Here is a 22,029-nt window from a genome sequence, read left to right as displayed (position 1 = left end):
CAACATAGATTTTTATATTTGTATTAAAAGTCCATTGAAGCAAGAACCGTTCTAAGCCTCACAAGTGAAAATGCTTGGAGTTTCACAACTGAATGAATCTAATAATGAAAACAACTCTTTTTCTTGATTACTCTTCTCAAATATGATTCCCCCTTTCTTCTTACTTACCCCTGACTCCTATGCATGTGGTTCTAGAGGTCTTTTGAATCCTGTGTGTTTTTGACCCAGCAATTCAAACAAAAGGGTATTAGGCTGTAGCTACTGTGTGTTTTAGTGAACCCTAGGTTTGAATTTGATCATTTTCAGATCCCTTTATTCGGGTAATTGCACACATAGACTTCATATAAAGGAAATTCATTTGTTCAGGGTCACTGCATGGTTTTTCATTAAAAACAAATTACCAATGTTCAGAAAGGACATCTGGGTTTCCAGAGTCCCATTAATGACTATATTTTCAGCATCACTATCCCGGACGGTCTATCCTTTCCTGTCACCCTCCGTTTAGAGCCCCAAGAGGACAATGAGAATGACAGTCGAGTGAATGGCAAAGCATGAGGAATGAGGCCAAAACCTTAGTCCCCAGGGAAAGGAAGAAGGTACAAGTGAAATAAAAAAAAATTATCCAGAGGGTAACAGGGGCCATTGTCTCAGCTTTACCAATACAAGAACCAGAACAAATATTTAAATGAACAAGCATGATTATTTAAGCATAAACTTATTCCAATTCAATTATAAAACATGACAAGCCCTCAGGGCAAGACAAGCTTGCATGATGTTTAGAAAGTTTCCATGCTGAAAATACAACTAGTCAAAAACATGTTACTTCTGCAGACAAAATTCCTTGATCAAAAGTAACACCTAAAGAAAGCAGGCTTCATGGTGTGATATTATGATGCATAGAATGCATGAGTACTTTGATAGAAATTGCAAAGGACAATGTTTTCCAACCTGAGAGGAGTGAATTGAGTGCATGCATGTACACATAGAGCACACTTGCTATGCAGATCTGAACCAGTCACTCAGAGGTATCTGATTCTCCATGTAAAAACAACAAGGAGAATTACTGGTGCTGCTCAGCCTTTGCTGAATGAAAGGCATTAACATCACAAAACAAGAAAAATCTTTTATGAGCAATATCCAGTGTTGCTGCTCCTGCCATTTTAGAAGTTACACATTTCTTTGGAAAGCAACAGTAAAATATACAGTTTCCTCCTCATACTGGACATGCCCAGCCCATGTATGTATGTAAATATTTTTATTTCTGACCCTTGGTGGGCTAGGAAATCGTAGCAAGCTCTCCTCAGGTGTAGGTAGGTATTTGTTCAAATTAACTCACCGTTTGCATATCACACTTGAAGGTTAGGAGGGAAATTGTACTAAACACTAAGATTAAGGAGGTAGGATTTAAAAAAACAACAACATGGATTAGCCAGTATCAAAAGGGTTGCTAACTAGTTTTGTGCACTCAATATATTTTAGTCATGTGTTGCTCAAACAGCACCTCTTTTCAATAAGTTCAATTCTATAATTTTGGGTCTATTGTGAAGAATCACTCTGCTTATTTTGCATACATTTAAGCTCTACTTGTATTGTCACAGACCATGAATTGTATCCAAAACTGACTATGCAGCGTTCGACTCATGTAATGGGACTTCACCTTCCTCTTCTCTCCCTGTGCATCCCCAAAAGCCACTCCAGAGGGTATCCCAACCATCTGGAGATTTCTGAGGGTGCACAGGGAACTGCAGCAGAGAAGAGAGGGTATAGAAGTTCTGTCGCACAAGCAGACTCTGTTGTGCAAGCAGAATGGCACCATTGGATATAGCCATACTCTTATTTTTATGTCATTGCCATGTACATTTACATTTCCCCTTGTTTACATCCGTGTGTGTGCGTGTGAGCGGGTGTATCTCCTTGCAAATTGTGGCTTACACTTCATACATCATTTAAATTGGGCTCTAGTGTAAATTTGTTTATTTTTAAGGTGTTGATTTAGCAGCAAATCTCTGTGGATATAAACTCTATAGGAAGGACGAGGAAGGGCATACTGCCAGTGGTGTTACTCTTTATGTCAAAGATGGCATTGAGTCTGGCAAGCGAGAAAACAAAAAAGAGCCAGGCTCCTCCACAGAATCATTGTGGATGGTGATACCAGGCTCAGGAATAATTTAGTGGAGGGGACATGCTATTGTCCCCCTGATCAAAATGCTTAAGGAGATTTTGTAGTAATGTGAAACTTCAACTACCCTCATGTACTCTGACTATGTATTTGTTCCAGTCATGACAAAGAGGTACTGTTTCTAGATATGCAACGCATAGTTAAATGATCAAACTCACTTCCCCAGGAGGCAGTGATGGCCACCAACTTGGATGGCCTTAAAAAAGGATTAAACTACGGTAATTCATGGAGGAGAGAGCTATCAATGGCTACTAGCCATGCTGATTATGCTCTACCCCCCCCCCCAAAGTTGGATGCCACAGTTGCTGGAAACCACATGTGCTCATGTACAGCTTGCTCCCTTCCCACATGCATCTGGTTGGCCACTGGGGCTGGATACGCCATTGGGCTAATCCAGCCCACTCTTCTAATGTTCTTAGCTGCATTTACCTTGACTTGTTTCCACCAACCGCTTTTTACAGTGCATTGTAAGGAAAGATTGACAATGGTGGACAAACTGTCTGCCCTTCCTTGTCTTCTCACTTTTGAACCCTTGACAACCTTTCAGGGAACAAACACTAGATTTCCTCTGAAAATCTTTGGTTTAGTTCACTGGTTGGATTCCAATTCCAGATCAACCTCGGTCAGCATGGCCAGTGGTCAGAGATGATGGGAGCTGGAGGGCCACAGGTTAGCCACAACTGCTTTACTGTATGGTAATAGTCTGTAACATTGGATCCTCCTTCTACACAGTATCTTCTGTTTTAAAGGCATCTTATCCCATCTATGTATTCTGATTGAACTACTAGCATAACTGATGTGCAGAGGCAAATATATTGCTTTGTTCTTTATGGTTCATTGAATTAATCTCTTTGACTATTCTTGCCTTCTGTGTTCACAGTAAAAGACAAAAAGCATACAAAATGTGGAACATTTATGTGGGACATATTCAGTGATTCCATAAAAAATGCATCCTCAAACCTTGTTAACCTGTAATAGAACTCACGCTTTTACATATCCATCCATGAAATGGTTTGACAGTTTCAGTGTCAAAATAGGAATCAGAGATGATAGAATACAAAAACTGGAAATGATCTGAAGAAACAAAATATTAGAGCTACCCTCTTGCTTTAAGAATCCTCAACAAATTAAGTCATAACACCACACATTAATCCAACCAGTAACATCACACAGATAAACCCTTATCTCCCATGATATGGGAACAAAGCAAGAATGGACAAAACAACTGGTTGGATCTGTATACCGTCTGTCCAGTGCACAAACTAATCACTGTATGAAGATAACGAAAGGACCAATTCAAATTTGGAGCCAAAAGGACATAGGTCACACTCAGTAGCTTCTTCCCATGATGTGCTGCCAGTAAAGTGTTTGTGAAGGAATTATGTGGGTGGGGTCAAATACATACTTTATTCATGCAAATGTCATATCCCCTCCCGCCATATCTACATGCTAGCGTGATGTGGTTAAGAGCGGTGGATTCGTAATCTGGTGAACCAGGTTCGCTTCCCCGCTCCTCCACATGCAGCTGCTGGGTGACCTTGGGCTAATCACACTTCTCTGAAGTCTCTCAGCCTCACTCACCTCACAGAGTGTTTGTTGTGGGGGAGGAAGGGAAAGGAGACTGTGAGCCACTTTGAGACTCCTTAAGGGGAGTGAAAGGCGGGATATCAAGTCCAAATTCTTCTTCTTCTACATAGCCAATGAATGTTTGTCTGGAACCAAATGACATTATTTATCTCGACCCTTTTTGTTCCTTCTTGATCATGTTATGGGAAAGGTATAGGAAGAAGCTGTGTGAGTGTCACTGCCATTAAGGGCCAACCAGCCTTAAACACAGTTTTCATGTTACTTCTGTAAAGTGGTTGCTGCTGCAACACTGTTCACCTGCACATGCCCCACACTCTCATAAAAGCACTAATCACATTATCTGCCTGCATCACAATGTGGCTCAAGTGGAAGTACAGAACATGTGATAAATGTGATACATGTGATACAAATGACTAACAAGAATATGCTGGATCAAACCAAGAGTCCACCTGTCTCCTACAGTCACCTGCAATATGGCCTCAGAAAGCTCACAAGCAAAGCATGACACCCACCCCCTGTTACTTACTGCCAGAGTCTGGTAAAAAAAGAGAAAGAAATAAACCAAACAATAGCTCTGCTTGTCTTTCCAGAATCCAAATGCTCCACTTATTATACTTAACACCTCCCTTTTCCTTAAAAATCTCAAAGTGCATACGAATAAAGGAAGCTGCCTCTCAAAGTGCATAGGAATAAAGGAAGCTGTGAGTCAAACCCATTGGTCCATCTAGCGCAGAACTATCCAACCTGACTAGCAGTACCTCTCCAGGGTTTCAGGCAGGACATTCACAACCCTGCCTGGAGATGCCAGGGATGGAATCAGGGACTTTCTGCATGCAAAACATATATTTGCTCCACCACTAAGCTTGCTCCTTCCCCTAAAGGACTCCTAGTGATTTACCACGAGATCTCACCTTGGGAAACATTTTTGCAAAAGCAACCACACCACAAAGCAGTAATATATGCATTGCCTCTTAGCTACTCGAGTGCAAAAACAACAACTGGAAATGCTGTCATGTTAGAACTGGTTCTAAATCCCATTAAGTAAATGAGCAGACCAAAACAAAAAGCATGTTTGTAACCATCTACCATAGGTCTACACCATCAATCATTTGTGAGAATCTAATACATGGGAGAATAATAGTACAATATCCACAAGTGCATGCACATTGAGAAGCACATATGTAATGACATGTTAAATGAGATAATTTACATCCAGCCTGGGAACTGTGGGCTATGTAACCATTGAGAGGCCATCTACAAATTCAGGTTCATGCAGTATTTATGTATATCATACTAACCTCTCTGCTTATTGGATCATGCTCCACATTTCATATTATTTCCCAATTATATGCCACAGAGGGCCAATTTAGACATTGCTCTCCCAAGGGAAGACTGCAGGAATGGAAACTGCCTTACTCATGCCAACACTCAGGAGAGCAACATCTGAAAGAACCATATATGGTGCAGTTCTTCACATGAGTAGTAGCTGCATACCAGCACTACTGTTACCTAGCAGTTCGAAAGCATACCAGTGCAAGTAGATAAATAGGTACTGCTGTGACGGGAAGGTAAATAGTGTTTCTGTGAGCTCTGGCACTTGTCACAGTGTTCCATGCACCAGAAGCGGCTTAGTCATCCTGGCCGCATGACCCGGAAAAGTTGTCTGTGGACAAACGACAGCTCCCTTGACCTGAAAGCGGAGATGAGTGCCATACTCCATAGTTGAATTTGACTGGGCTTAACCATCCAGGAGTCCTTTACCACTGCTACCAGAAGCATGCAGTAGTGGCATGTGGTTATTACAGAAAAGGGACTGTGCATACAATAATAAACTTTTATACAATATCCTTGCCATATGTACTATTGCCATGAGCAGGAACTTTTCTATGGTGGTCATATGGGGTGAAGAAACCATCCAAACTGGCTTAAATTCACTCCCTATTGTCCATGATGATGCCGTAAGTGATTGATACTATGCACCAGCTCAATGTGATCAGGTGTGCCACCTTGCCCCCATGCTTGAGGGGGCCTGGGGTGTGCAGCTGCGATGGAACTTGGGAGGGCAGCCCCTTCCTAGCTAGCTAGCCTGGTCTCAGGCCAGTTCCTCCGGCGCTGATCGGACGGCGGGCCGGAGGGCGGGGGAGCGCGCGCCCATACGCACGTGCACTCGCTTTTTTCCGGCATGGTGCGGCACCAGAAATAGCTTGTGCACATGCACACGGGCCTCCGCAGACCCGGAAGTGCACTGGAAATTACGCTTTGCGCATGCGCACAAGCTATTTGCGGTGCCACGCCGACGCAGAGATGGGCAGCTGCACCATACCGATAAGAGCGGGTGGTGGTGGTGGGTGGCAGGGGTTGTCGGGGGCTGGAAAATTGGCTTGCTCGGGCCGTATCCGGCCCACAGGCATTAGTTTGGGGACACCTGAGCTATAGGGACACCTGGATCCATATCAGCGGCCTCCCAGTTCTGACCTGCCTATCACAAATTCTGCTTCCAAATTACCTAGCACATGCAATGTTCATCCTTTGGCAAATACAGTGGTACCTATGGTTACCAACTTAATGTAGGTCCATTCTTAACCTGAAACCGTCCTTAACCTGAGGTACCACTTTAGCTAATGGGGCCTTCCGCTGCGACCGCACGATTTCTGTTCACATCCTGGGGCAAAGTCCTTAACCCGAGGTACTACTTCCGGGTTAGCGGAGTCTATACCCTGATGTGTTTGTAACCTGAGGTGTTTGTAACCCGAGATACCATTGTACTACAGAAATTAAAAGAGCACTTTGCAGAAGAGGATCAAGCTATATAGCAATGTCAAAAAACATGAAACAAAAACTCCCTTACTCGCTTTGTATCTTGTACCCCATGTTAGTTAGTCATTGGCATAATTCATGGCTAATTATTAAATGATTTATTGTATCCACTTTTTGCATATGCTCTGAAAATTACAGGAGATCAGTATGTCTAGAAGTGAGTTTCTGAGAACTGATGAAATGAATCCTCCTTGTATAAATGTCAGGACAGAATAATTCAGTCATATTAGAGTACAAACACTGATGTGTATGTAATAAAGCTGATCTGTCGGCTGTTTCAGAGCCAAATCATAAAAGACTGCATGCATTCATAAGAGGCTTCTGAAACTGCCCCTCCAAACGATAAGTGACAAGAGATGATCAAAAAGTTATTTTGGATGCTAGTTAGCAAAGCCTAGTTTAAATGAGCAAGAAGGCTTTTTAAAACCAGCAGATAACTTTAACTTTTGTAGAGCAGAATGTTGCTATTAAAAGAAAACATGGAACTTTATCTATGTAGGTGTATGTTGTTAGAAACATAGTTTTCTATCCAATGTAGCACTAAGCAACTGTCGCATCGCCCGGCTAGCTCAGTCGGTAGAGCATGAGACTAAGCAACTGTCCCATCAGTGCAATGATTTATGCTTGTGCAACAGGGCTCCCCCCTCCACATGCACCCTTCCCTCTCCCCAAATCTGCTCTAGAGGGTTGGGGAAAACCCAGAACAGATTTAGGGGTGCGTGGAGGTGAGGGGGGAAGTAGTGTTGCACAACTTAGTTGGTCTCTAAGGTGCTACTGGAAGGAATTTTTTATTTTGTTTTGTTTTGTCCTGTAAAAGAAAAAAAGGGGGGAGACTGACCAGTATGCAGAACATTTGTCTAAAGCATCAGCCTGAATTATGACCATACTCTCCAATTAGTCCATGTTGTGTGTAATGACCGTAAGAAAATATGCCGATTCTGAGAGTCTGAAGGAGGATTTCAGGAAGCCGGTACAACATTCAGTTTGCATAAGCTAGGTAACCGGCTGGGCAGTGGGATTCAGTTCCATTCACATTTTAATGTGGATCCCTAATTCATTCTCAAACCACACACAAACCAAAATGCAGCGATCCTTTAATATCTGCACTTATCCAAATTTTGCAATGCAGTTCACCAAGGAAATAACATGTAGAAAAATGTATTTTATACACTTGTGCAAATAATATACAAAATGCAACTTTGGGGGATTGCTTGCAAAAATTAGGAGGAATGCACATTAAAATGCTTACAAATGCTCTTGAAAACTTTTTTTAAATAATGAAAGCTGATGCAGGAATGTGGGAATGGGATTTAAGATTGGAAAAATGAGAAACTAGGAGATTCTGAACATGATAGATTCATTCATCCCTAAAGCCAGGTGCTTGTGTGAAGTAGCACTATAGCAGAGAAGATCTTCAGGATTTTCAGATTACATTTTAAATTTGAGCTAGGGAAGAACAGAGGGGTTGATTTATGTTGGTAACAATGAATTTGGTGGCGGGGGGGGGGGGACTCAATTATTGAATCCATCATAGATTCACTGGACAAAAAGTTGATGGCAATGGGGAGAATAGTGGATGATATTGCTTATATTACTTGTGTTTGGACCAATAAACTTTGACTGCCTGAATGGCCAGAGGAAGCAGAGTGCTGTTGTCAATGATAGAACATTCCTGAATCTTCTTCCCAGTGAATTGAAAATGTGGTTTTCCAGTGTTTGGGAAGAGAAGTATCTTTTCTAAATGTTTGTGAAATTCCACCAGTCCCTCTCTGTAAACAGTAACAGTTTTCTTAAATTTAATATTTCTACCACTTCACTACAGTTCTAAATATGGGGCAATAATTCACCAGTTCCTAATGTTACTAAATACTGCCCAGTATGCATGCATTATTAAAGTCTGATGATACAAAGTACTGAGTAAAACTTTTTCAACTCTTTCCCACTGTCAGAAAAATTTGAAAGCCCTGCTCCTGGCAGAGGGCACTTTCAATTATTATACCCAAGCCTGAGATGTTCTTACATCAAATAACAGCCCAGGAAATGGTTGGCTTCTTTTAAAGCAGATATAAGAAAGACCAAAGGTGAACATAAGGGAACATTAGGTGATTCACTGGAGACATTAATGGCTAAGATCTCATGTGTGAAAAGCCTTGGAAGAGATCATTTGCAGGCACCCATATTAAGCAGCATAATTTCAAAGTATGAGATTCCTCTGGCACAATTGCAAGAAATGCTTATAGCAAAGTTAATTAAAATGATTCACATGACAAAAATTCAGAGAAGTGAGGCAACTCTGAGATTAACCTTATGTACAATTTATCATGTGTATCCAACAGCCATGCAGCAAGGCGAGACACTTCTTTTCCTACATGTTTTGACTGAATAAATTCTCTCATTTTCCAGTCCACAGTCCTATGTACCGGTAACCCAAAGCATATGGATTTAAGCCTCCCTCTAACTTCAAGTAGTCCTAAACCAGCTTGAACTCAGTTTACTTGAGCTATAGAACAGCAGCATAGGTGAAATTAAAAGACTGTGAGAAAGGCAGTAGTTCAGTTTGCCTGTTTTACATCTCCTCTTTCATTCAGTGCCATTACTATGCCTGCCAATGGTATGAAAGCAGAGCACAAAGGCAGCACTTGGCTTTGCTGCTAAAAGACTGTTTCTTTCTTTTCTTTCTTTTTTAAAATGGAAACTCACCAGGCACCATCCCTGTCAGCGTTGGAGCAGAGTAGCTGCCCTGTCCAGCAGGGGGGACGTGCGGAGGGTATCCAGGGAGGGTTGTGCTTGCCAAATCACGACCTGAAGAATCAAACCAACAAATCACCATGTGAGCATTCACAACAACTAGACATGTTTTTACATTTCCCTTAACACTCAGAACACAGGCCATGCATTTGTCATAACTGTACTGCGAATACCAAAGTGGGATGTTTTCCCCCCAGCTTAGCTTTGGCAGAAATGAGAAAGATTTCCCTTTCTTTATAAGCTGCCACAAAGTAAGAGACTGAGAGCAATGGCAAACAGTACTACAAACGGGGTTAGTAGCAAGCCAGCTTTGAACTCTACTTGTTCCCGCTTATTTTTAAGTTTCTTTGCAGATCTGATATGTCAAATGGATTGAAAACAGATTTATTTTTCTGAGTGATGTGAGGACCCTTTTCTAGAATTAAAAAAGTTAATGTAAGAGGCAAAACAAACCCCCAAAACAAAACAATCTTCAATCAAGGTATAGGTAAAAGATAATCTTATTAAATAGAAACAGAAGCACTTCTAGACTATTGCTATACTACAGGTAGAATTCAACTGCATACCAGCAAATTCAGGTTGCAAAATTAAATGGATTTGGCACCCTTGCACAAAACCAGTTCAAAAAGAAAAAAGCTCTCTTAGTGGTAAGGATGAGGAAATGCACTAGAAAATATGGGATAACAATTATTTGATGTGACATCATATAACCACCCAGCAGACAACTCAGAATGAATGCTCTCAATAAACAGGTTGACTGAAAAAGACTTCCTGAAGATAACATAGCCTGAATGAAGGACACAACTAGTGTGTGAGCTATCTCAATAACCCATTGAAAAAGTACTGGTGAAATGTGTGGCATCTGAGAGAGGCCATCATTGACACATTGAATTGAAGGATACCATGTTATAAAAGCAAATCTGCTACACTCTGTTCTTCTGAGGGTTTGAATTAATGTATTAACTTTCCTGACAGAGCTAAGTGCCACACTCTTTGACACCAAAGTTTGGTGTGTCAGTCTTTCCACCTTTTGGCTATTTCAAGTCAAGTTATTTGACTAAAAAAAGATTATGACAAGCTCACTTTATTTTATCATTTTTGATACTTCAGCAAAAAAACTGTACTACAGAAGTATATTGCAATTTTATATTCCCACTACATATAATAAAATAAGCACTTTTCTTGACACCCCCATCACCATTCTGGTTTGGTTAAGACTTGTGATTAACAACACATAAAGGCAATGGGGCGGTGGCGCTCATCAGCCTTCAAAGGCTATATCAGGCAAAATCAGCAGGCATTAACAAACACCGTATAATTCTTTCTTTCAGGCGCCCCCCCCCCCAAAAAAATATGTGTGGATCTTCGACCACAGCATAGTGCATTGGGCAGCGGTCCATGCCACCACGGGCTTATCCGATGAACATCTGGGCCTTCAGCCAAAGATCAACATTTCCTGGTTCGGTCACCACGGAATGTGCTGGGATGCGCTGCTGCCTTGGTTGCATCACAAACTTGTGTTCCGTCCCCCGCCAGATGCGGTTGTGTTCCACCTTGGCAAGAACGACCTGGTTGTTCAGAAGAGCATAGTTTTGATAAAGACGGCAATCGCAGGCTTGGAAAGCTTATATGCCACACACCCCACCATCACTATATTCTGGTCAGAACTTCTTCCACGCTTACAATGGCGTGACAACCACACACCTATTAGGCTTAATTACGCTGTTAAAAAAATTAATAGAGCATTATGTGCAGCAACTTCGCACATTGTGAAGCATCCCAGCATCAAAATATACAGGAAGGGACTCTTCAGGCCCGATGGCGTGCACCTTTCAGCCACTGGTAACGATTCAATCAATTGATTTTATTTCAGCTTTAAGCTCATAGAGAAAACAAAGGGAAATACACATGCACTGTTTGATTTAAAATTGGTAACAATAAAAGACTTATTAAGCATGTAAAATTAGATACATATTATAAGGAGATTTCAGCTCCTAAACAGCAGCCCATTACGTCTCTTGTATGTCAAAACGGAAGTTAAAAATTTCGCCATTTGTAAAGTTACAAACTGATCTGTATCTTGCAATAAAAAAGTAAGTTGGAAATCTGCCGGGTGCCCAGACATTTTGTGAATTAATGGTAACAATAAATTCTTCCGGACAGCACAGTATAAAGGGCATATAAACACTATATGATGAAGTGTTTCAATCGTTCTATTTAGAGAATCTATGAAAAAGGGAATTTGAAGGGGAAACATTAAAACGCGCTTTGATAAAAGCAAAACGATGACTGGCAATAGAGAGAGATGATAGGTAAGATGGCACATGAGTTGGCAGAACGACACCCAACTGTCGCGGGGAGCATGACCCCCTGGCAAGCATAAGATTACGCTGCCATTCTATATCGTCCAATCTTTGATTTATAATTTTTTCCCCTATGGCAAAGTCATAATTCAAAACTTCAGTAGGCAAAATTCCAATAGATAAAAGTTTAGCATGAATCTTACTGGCCCAAGGGCTGCTAAACTCATCACGCCAAAGGCATTGGGCTAGATGGTAATTAGGTAATCTAAGCCAAAGTGTTAGCCAATAGCTAAAGACACATTTCCACAGAAGTGTCTCTAGGGAAGGCATCCTCAATTCAACACGGATAGCTGCATTACTCACACAGGATGGGACTTTCAAAAGACAACGTAAAAATTGGTTTTGAATAATCTCGAGAGGGGAAAGATTTGTCAAAACAGCCCAAAGTGGAGCCGCATAAGCAAGTGCGGCAATTACCCTCGCTTTGTACACCTTCAACCCCGAGGGCACATGCAGGGCACCGTCCGTAAAATAAAATTGAAGAAGTGCATAAGATACAGCTTTCGCTTTGTTGAGGAGATATTTAATCTGTGCATTCCATCTCATATTTTGTTGAAATAAAATGCCTAAGTATTGGAATTTAGAAACTTGTTCCACCACCACACCATCAAGCTTCCACGTGTACTGTTTCCAGATACTGGAAAAGATCATTATTTTGGATTTGGAATGATTTATGGTTAAATGATTAACTCGGCAATAGGAAGCAAATATCCTCAATGCTCTGTTTAAGCCTACTCGGGAGTAGGAAAGAATTACTGCATCATCTGCATACAAAAGCAACGGGCATCGATAGTCTGCAAGGCGAGGAGCATGAATATTAGAATGTGGCTCCACTAAGGGCTTCCTCATGTCGCTCATATACAAATTAAAGAGCAGAAGGGCCAGAATACAGCCTTGTTGTACTCCCCTATTTATGGGCACCGCATCCGTGAGTTCACCTGCAGGGGTGAGTCTCACTCTGGCAACTGATCCCTTGTGCAATTGGATCATAAGCCATAGCAGTCTTCTGTCAATACCCCAAGTAACTAGTTTCACCCATAACTTATTCCTGGAAATACTATCAAAAGCTGCCTTCAAATCAATGAAGGCAGCACATAGGTGTCCCCGTCTAGGAGCAGAATATTTCTGTGCAAGGTGGTAAAGAATTACAGCATGATTGGTTGTAGAATGATTTGATCTGAAGCCCGCCTGCTCGTGACCAATTAGATTGGACTCTACCGTCCATTGAGCTAATTTGGACAACAAAAAGCGGGCATAAATTTTCCCTAAGATTGATAATAAACTAATATTACAGTAATTCCCTGGATTAGAAGTAGGTCCTTTTTTGTGAATAGGAATAATAATAGCCTCCTTCCAAGACCTGGGGATAAGACCTGTGGTGTTGATGGCATCAAATACTTTGGCCAAAACTTCGGCCCACCACTGGGGGGGTGACCTAAGGGCCTCAGCAGGAACCAGATCAGGCCCAGGTGCCTTACCCACTTTCAAATGGCAAATCAGATATTTTATTGCCTCCAGGTCCATAGGAGGCCAAATCAGGAGATGAAGAAACAGATGCTCCAAGGAGGTAGATGGGAGATCTGCTTGTGAAAAGCAGTTTCTCAGGAATTGTTCCCAAATAGGGGCAGGGATAGTGGCTGGAGGGTATTGCCTCGATCTTCTATTAACTGTTGCCCAGAATTCACACGAATTTTGAGATTTGGATGCATTAATTAAGGCCAACCCCACTGGTAACGATTATTGACTGAGCGATATGAGGCATGGCCTTTTGGAATGGTTGGCGGATTGCGAAGCGTCTTTTCAGGTGTAGGTAGTCTTGGCGGTGAGACCGTGATTTTGCAGTCTTGGCGGCGAGACCATGATTTTGCGGTCTCGGGTGGCAGTTGCAGGCCTTGTGTGGAATCCTTTAGTCATCTTCCTAAATGGGGGTGGGGGTGGGGCGGTGACTCCATGCCCCCAGTGCAGCGGTGATAACAGGGTTCCCGTTAAAGGGGCTTGGGGGTAGGAATTGGCCATACGCCCAGAGATTGTCATTCCCCTCCCCCTCCAGCGGTGGCAAACAGGGGGGTGGGCTATCTGCTTGAAGACATGTTCTCCAGACTTAGCCCAATCCCGACACATGTTGGATAACCCTGAAGTTACCCAGACCCCCGGCTGGGGGGCTGGGAAGGATAAATGCCCAATGCCTGAGCCAAGGTCTTCCTACATCTGAATCTTAATAAAGTTGTGGCCAATTTTAATCCCATAGCACGTTGTCTTGTGTCATTATTCCACTCAGGGGCTGCATGGTGTTTGGGAGACTCCGCCTGGCCACGCAAAAGAGAATCCAACCTGAACACCTCTATGATAAGAAGGACTATTTAAATATGCACAAGAAATGTAGAATGCAACCTGCAAATTCATTATGTTCTGAATATATCTGAACAGAATTCTGTCATCATTCATCCTAAAGGACATAAGGATGAAAGAAAAAGAAATGCCCTAAATATACCCAATTTCCAAAAACATACCATTTATTGTGAACAGCTAAAATATGTTGTCAAATAAAAGAAATTTCAACATTCACCTCCTGTGGATATCCATTACTCATCTGTGAAAGAACAAACCAGGAGCTTGAAACTCATTGATTCTAATAAGCGGTTTTGTTTATTCTGGGATGGATCTGTCACAAATATTATGAACTTGTAACCATGGAGTCATCAACACACTCCTAACTGCTGCAATGATGTCCTTGAGGACCTTTAGGGTGTCTATGAAACCTCTGAGCACCCCAACTAAAATAAGGGTCCTACTTACTGTCCCTTCATCATGGGGTGGAAAGAGTAATTACCTTCCCCCATGTGAAAAGTATATATTGCTGAAGGTGGAAGTTGGAAGAACACTCTTTCTTACTTTCTCCTTCAGCTCTGTGTGCTTTGCAAGGCTCATATTAACACCTGAGCAAGCAACATTATCAAAAAGAAAGGAGTGAAAGGGAAGGTTTCAAACCTATTGAACCTAAGGGAAAGGAATTTGTCAGAGACTTGCCTGAAATTATGTTTAATGTTACATAGCATGCTGTATTTTAGTTGCATTGTATTCAAGTTGCTATAAAGAATACTTTAGGCACGTAGCCAGTATTTTTCTATATGGATTGTGGTAGCCTACCTTGTGACTGAGTTAAATCACAAGGCAGTGGTGAGAGAAGCTGTTACCTTTGCTAGTGTTTATATATCCAAATGAAGCTGCTTACATCACACAAACACATAAATAAATCCATGTACTGTTGGTCTTTGGGTGTTAGCTAAAATGCATGAAGCAGAAAGAGGGAGACATAGTATTTTGATCTTTAGCTAGAAAGCTACTTTTTAGTAAAATATATTTAGAGGCTTACACTGGGACTGAAAACAATGTATCTTTGTTATTTTATAACATTTGAAACAAGTTCTGCAAGTAAAGTTTTGAAAGCTTATTTCTAGTGTTGAAGATGATTTACCTCTGTGCGAAAGTAAGATCAGAGATCTTCCACTGTTAACAATATTTTCACTTGTCTTTGTCAAAAGTTCAAACAAACAAAGGCAATATTTGGACATTATTATCCTTAGGGGCCAAAAAAGTATAACGTAACCAGGGGCGTCGCAGGGGGGGCGGAGGGGGCGGGGGGGCCCGGGCAGCACCCCTGTTGGGGTGACACATGGGGGGCCAGCCCCGCCCACTGGGATTTTTTATTTTTTAAAAAATAAAATAAAAAATAGGTTATTTTCGGCACTGCGGGGGGGGAGCCGCAGGGGTGGCCAGCGAGGAGGGGTGTCACCCCCCCTCGCTGGCCGCACCTGCGGCTCCGCCCCAGCAGCGCCGAAAATAGCCCCCCCTTGCAGCGGCGCAGCTCGGCATGGAAGCAAGGGGCGGGCCAGCGAGGTGGCCCGTCCCTCTCCCTGCCCTGACTTGCGCTGCGCCAAGGGAGCCCGGGCGGCAGATTCAGGAGTCTTTGCGCGCTGCAAAAACTCCTGAAGAAGCCTCCGCCCGGCGGCAGCACCCCTTCTTGCCGCGGCTGCTCGTGCCTGCGAGAGCAGCCGCGGCAAGAAGGGGTGCTGCCGCCGGGCGGAGGCTTCTTCAGGAGTCTTTGCAGCGCGCAAAGACTCCTGAATACGCCGCCCGGCACCCCTTCTTGCCGCGGCTGCTCCCGCAGGCACGAGCAGTCGCGGCAAAAAGGGGTGCTGCCGCCGGGCGGAGGCTTCTTCAGGAGTTTTTGCAGCGCGCAAAGACTCCTGAATCCGCCGCCCGGCACCCCTGGGGGCGGGGCGTCGCATGCGTCATGACGTCATGACGCACGCACGCCCCGCCCCCCAGGGGTGTCTCCTGGCTTCCCGCCCCCGGCAGCCAAGGGGCTAAGAACGCCCCTGAACGTAACCATTACAGCTCAGTTACATTCAGCAACATTTCTTACCATGAGAGCAATATACACATTCAGCAAGGGCACATGGTATGAACATTCTGGAACTTTACCACTTCCAAAGTCAAAAGGAGCATTGCCTGTTTCAGTGCCAGCACTGCCAGCCTGAAATTGTCTCACTTTGCCTAATGGTAATGCCAGGCTTGCATGGGAGATAAGAGTATCAGGACATTGAGCTCTAGTTCAACCTTCTTTTTGGAAAAGTAGGTTTTACATGCAAGGAGTTTTGAAAAGAGCACACTGAAAATTCAAATATGGTATTACACACCTAGATTCTGAAATAATGCAGCCCCAGCAGTGCTGTAACACATGCTTTTCTTGAGTTTTTAGAACTGGACATTAATCTGCAGACAATAAAGCTTTAAATAATTATTGGCTTTGCTATATATACACATCACACACACACACACACACACACACACATGCAAGATGAGAAAATAGTCCATAAACAGTTCCACTGGATGAAAAGGTCAAGTACTGGCTGGGTTTTTTAAAAGCTATCAGAGTAAGGTATAGCAACAACCTGGGCATAATGAAATCAGAAAAAAATAAGCTGCAGGTATAAGGAGGCTTTATATTCAATAGACTTTTAATGAACCGATGAACTGATATTTGCTTTGCAATGTTTATGCTACTACACACTCTAATACTCACACTCCCGGTGTATTACAACAATAATGACAATAAATTATTCTATACAGGCATACCTATAGTTTCAGAGGCAATCAGCAAGGGTAGGCTTTAAATCAGCCAACCAATCAGCAATGACCTTCCTCTATGGCATGTACTGTTAGTAACTACCTGCCATGTTGATGATGGCTTGACTGAATGTCTTTTTTGAAGGACTGAGTAGGTGAGAGTAATCTTAGTTTTTTCCACATTTCTAAAACTGAACACTTGACAGGTATTAAATGTTAGCAACCAAACACTCATAATTTCCCCATGCCCCTCAAAAAACACCCTGCATTTTTTAATGATGGTTGCTCAGAAAAGTTTCATGAAAGACATGCAAGAGACTGAAAGCCTAAAGTCATACAGATGCTTCAACAACCACCCTATCTTCCCAATGCTTTCCTGACACAAGTGGCTCACACCTACCCCAGAGCCCACTCCTTCTCTCTCATGCTTCATTCACTTTAGGGTTAACAAGAACGCCTCTTCAGCGAACTAGTTGGAAACTTAAGTCCAAACAGCAAGGGCACACAGAGAAGTTAACAATCCCATCCTTGTAACGGAACTCTTTTTTCTTGGAGGTAGCAAAAGCGTGGCTGGTTCTGCAAAGTTAACCCTGTTCATTTTCAAACTGCCACATTTCTATCTCTACCTAAGCTTTACTTTTCAGAGCACTGTTGATCATAGCAAACAGTCATTGTTCTTTAATCAACTTGTCAGACCACTACCAAGAATTATCCACCGACAAATTGTTTCTTATGATGTCAGCAGGATTTGATTTGAAATAAATAATTTGTGAGGTTGTAATGCAGAGAAAGCCATACATACATTCAATAGTTGTCAGTCCCAACAATGTATCAGATTTGTGCTGTATGCCTATTGGGTTTTCAGTACTATAGAGCATCTGCTGCATTTTTGGCATAAATAACGGCTCCTTATATCGGGCGCACAGTCCAAAAGGATATTTATCCTGCCACAGGCCACACTAAAATGAATCAGAGTTCTACGAGACCCAAGTAGTACCTGGTGACTCAAAAGATCTACTCACAAAATAAAGACAGAATTAAAATCAATAGAAAAATCTCAACCTGGCCCAAAAACTCTCTTGAGTGTATCTTCTAATAGGGACCTCACCCAAGAATCATGCCTCACATTCTCTGAATACTCCAGAAACAGAGTATATATTTCTGAGAAGAATATGAGCCTCTGCCTGGCAGCTCAGGCCTTTTGAGTAAGGACTGAGGAGTCTGAGTCAATCTGCCAGTCACCCAAGACTACTGGCTCACCTGAGGCATCCCTAATCAAGGCTGCAGAAGACACAAAGGCTCAGCTTTCAGCATTAAGCAATAAAATACAACTGAAAACACAATATGCTAATATAACAATCTACAGCATATAAATGTCCAAAGGGAAGAATAAAAGCAAGTGGTTTAGAATATAGTAACATTTTGTAAAGGTATTCCAGGTTTTCCTGGGGAAGGTATTCCAGAACTTCTCTACCACCACCTACAAGACCCTTCCTTGGTAGCAGCCACCCATTTAACTTAAATCACATGCTTAGTTTGATACCTAAGACATTTAATTTTGATAGGAATGTACCTACTGCTATATATACCTTCTTATGCTCAGAGTTTGGGGTGGGTAAAACACTGTACACATAAACTATAAATGTAATATTTTTTTCAAAAATATTGTATGTACAACTAATATACCCCAATGAATCATAATAAATACCGTTTTTTTCCGTGTATAAAACTATTTATTTTTACCGAAAAGTTAGGTTTAAAATTGGGGCTCGTCTTATACACGGGTAGTGCTGAGGGGTGTTTTCTTAATTTGGAGGGGGCCCCCCCAAAAAGGGGGTGTCTTATACATGGGGGCATCTTATACATGGAAAAATATGGTATGTGATAAGCCGCAGGAAGTAGGCATAAAAAGCAATGGGATAGAGGAAAGAGATATTTAAAAGTCCAATGCAGAGACGCCAACTTGCGCCCAAGATTGAGGGGGCCCAGTGCACATCGTGCATGTGTGACATCATGCACACGATGCTGCATCATTGGGAGGAGGCTGAGTGCGGAGCCCAGCATGGCATGGCTTCAATAGTCAGTGGCTCCTCCTCTCTCACTGAAGCTGCTCCACTATTGGGCTCCTCTGTCCCCTCAGCAATGTGGGGGCCTGGCCCTCTCCCAACAAATAATGGGGGGTGAACACACTACTTTGCCTGCCCCCCTTATTTTATGTTTTTACTTTCAGTTCTCTTTTAGGGTTCATATTTTTGTTGTATTTTAGTAAGCTGTTGTCCTTAAGAAACCCATTGGTAGCCCACTAACCACCCACTTGTATGATTATTTGTTTTTCACAGGGAGACTTTTCTGTCACTGATGGGTTAATGCCTACACATATTTAAAAAGCAATCCAAGCTATAGACAACCAGTCTCATATTAAAATCAAATATGTAAATCCACCTTAAGAAGAATGCCACTGAACCCTGATATTATGTGTGATATGCTAACTGTCTAGACAAGAACCATGTAGCTTCTATGTTATGAACTATGCTCTATACACTATAGGTGCTAAATAACTACAGTGCACTAGTAGAAGCAGCAGCAGTCAAATTAGTTGCAAGCTTGTACTTTATCACTTAAAATATAGGATTCAATCAGAAGTCAAATACACTGAACATGGCACAGTCCTGAGAAGTCCCATTAAACTGGGTGGGAGGGATAAAAATCAATTGCTGAATTATTACTTATTAGCAACCCCTAATTGGCTGAGAACTGGGAGTTGAACCAACAGTTAGCTAGAAATGTTGGCCTTTATTGTTCATTAAAATTAAATCAGAAAAGAGAAGAAAGGACAGGGTCTAGGAATCAGGAAATTCATTGACTCAATCTCCACAAGCTCAAGGAACTCGGTAACAAAGGAATGTAAAACAGATCACAGGAGCCAGTGGAGTTTGTAATATCATAGTTTAAAAATGCCAGCCGACAGTTCTTAGAGCTGCCCAGTCTCACTGGGAAGGAAAAGATGACCTTATGTCAGCTCAAACAGGGCTGACTGTATGTCATTGTCAGTGACAGAGGGAACATATACAGCTCACTCTTGTCTATCCATAACAGGAGTATTGTCTACTGTTAGCACTGAGCCCTCCAGATAATTGATTAGCTGACAAATGGCAGTTTATATTTTGCTGATAATCAACTGCTTTCGACCTTCTGTGAAAACGCAAATATGTTATTACAACTGCTACTTTACTCTCTTTAATATTAAACACTATAAAAGGGGGGTTCCTAAGCACTTCTGCACATTTAAATGAGAGCCATAGAAGATGTTCTCCAAAAAAAAAAAAAAACAGCACTGTGCCCTTCTGGGTGCTTTGTGCCAGTTGTGTTCTTATGCAATTCCTATTCATTCTAATTCACTTTGGTGGATTACATCCCATTTCAGTCCTAATGAAACCTGCTACCTAGGTACTATATGACTGCAGCTAAAGCAATCCACTGTCTCCATTGTCTGGTGCCACTGGCTACATGAAACAACTTGCTGCAAGGGTCATACTGCCTTATAATGCCAACAATAATAATAGCAACAAGGATTTATTCAAAACTAAGCATGTCATCCACGATATGCAGAGTCAGCAGCACAATGAACAACTAATATTTGATATATCCATGGGCTATACACAATATTAGCAAGTCACTAAATCCTTTAAAATTGTTATTTTATTCATCAAAACAACTTTCCTATTATATGATATCTTAAAAGTTATATTAAACAAATTAATACTTATATACCATTTAACTGACGTCTTTAAAAATAACAGCAATGAATATCACAATGACCAAATACTAGGGCTGCCAGATTTCAAAAAGTGAAAATCTGGACACAAAAGTTGTTGCCATACATCCGGATTTTGATTATTTCCACCCAGACACTGCATCCGACTGCAGTATTCCAGGTATGCCTGGGAAATTCAGGACATATGGCAACACTACCAAATACCAAAAATAAAACCCATCAATTTATGCAAGAACTACAAAAACTCATTTCTCTATATACTATAATAATACCAAAGAGTGGTGAGTGACAAAATCAATGTTTGCATACAAGACATTGGTTTCTCATTCCTGGATTTGATGTTCTTGTAGCTTTTACCAACAAATGAGTCTTAAATAACAGCATGCCACATAGTAGCATATTAAGGAAAATGTTTTCGAGATGGCTATGATTGTACAGAAATTCTGTGGATTGCACCAAATATGCAGGGGTGGGGGGAAGACTGCTGGAACCCTTTCCTGTATATTGCAAAAAATTACAAACTTAATAAAATTGAAAATTATCAACAAACATTTATGTTTTGAAGGTCTATAATACAAATCAGTCAGTGTATTGTTCAAATAAACCACAAGACAGTAAGGAACTAAGATTGTACACCAATAATTTGTCTTCTGACAGTCATGCACTTGGTACAGCTAATTTCTTCTGTGAGATTCTGAATTTCAGGAGAAAAATGACTGAGGAAGTAATCTTAAACTCTGTGGGAAGATCCCAAATCAAATCAAATCAAATCAAATTTTATTAAACGGTCACAGACCAAATCGGTGGGAAGATACCTGAGGAGTCACTGGATGCTCTGAACTCCCTCCCCCCTTTGTGAACAGAGACCTCCTTGTTTCAGCAGTAGAAAACTGTACTGTGGTCGCTGTCCCACCAGCAGTGCTTTGCTGGAGGTGGGCACAAATCCAGGGCATGTTATAAGAGGCCATGGATTAAAACTATACCAGCCCTGGGCCAGGCAGAGTTGTGGAGGTAGGGGGATTCAAAATAGTTTATTAAGATTTTCCATATCAAAGGGGGGACCAATAGCAATAACAATGTGGAGCATATGCACCACTACATTTGGTTTAAGCAAACATAAGAGTACACACTGCAGTGAGGGATGGATGTCATTCCCATCCCTCACCTCCTGCCCCTGGTGAGCTGACAGGGTTGTAGATTGGCAGCAGATCTGCCAAAAAAAGTGTCTCACCACCACCACAACTTTGCAGGATTACAACTCCTGACATTCCTCACCATTGGTCATGCTACCTAGGGCTGATGGGGGTTGGAGTCCAACAACATTTAGAGAACTTCTAAATGTAGAGATCCTTTCACGTGGACTATCATTCTGCCCTGCCAAATCCCCACAGATGATTCAGTTCTATGGGGACTTGGAAGCATTTTTCCGC

The 22,029-nt window shown here is 41.9% G+C and overlaps 1 protein-coding gene across 6 annotated transcripts in view; it reads right to left on the bottom strand.

Moving 5' to 3' along the window:
• PAX5 (paired box 5) overlaps positions 1-22,029 on the bottom strand; it is a 220,220-nt gene that overhangs the window by 40,644 nt on the left and 157,547 nt on the right. For all 6 annotated transcript variants that reach the window (XM_033173036.1, XM_033173039.1, XM_033173038.1 and 3 more), the window contains one exon: positions 9,284-9,385. In XM_033173036.1, coding sequence (XP_033028927.1) covers positions 9,284-9,385 — 102 coding nt within the window. The remainder of the gene's footprint in view (positions 1-9,283; positions 9,386-22,029) is intronic.

This window comes from Lacerta agilis, chromosome 16 (assembly GCF_009819535.1).
Source record: "Lacerta agilis isolate rLacAgi1 chromosome 16, rLacAgi1.pri, whole genome shotgun sequence".
Taxonomy (NCBI): domain Eukaryota; kingdom Metazoa; phylum Chordata; class Lepidosauria; order Squamata; family Lacertidae; genus Lacerta; species Lacerta agilis.
Note: the sequence above shows the minus strand (reverse complement) of the source record. Positions and strands in the feature narration are given on the sequence as shown.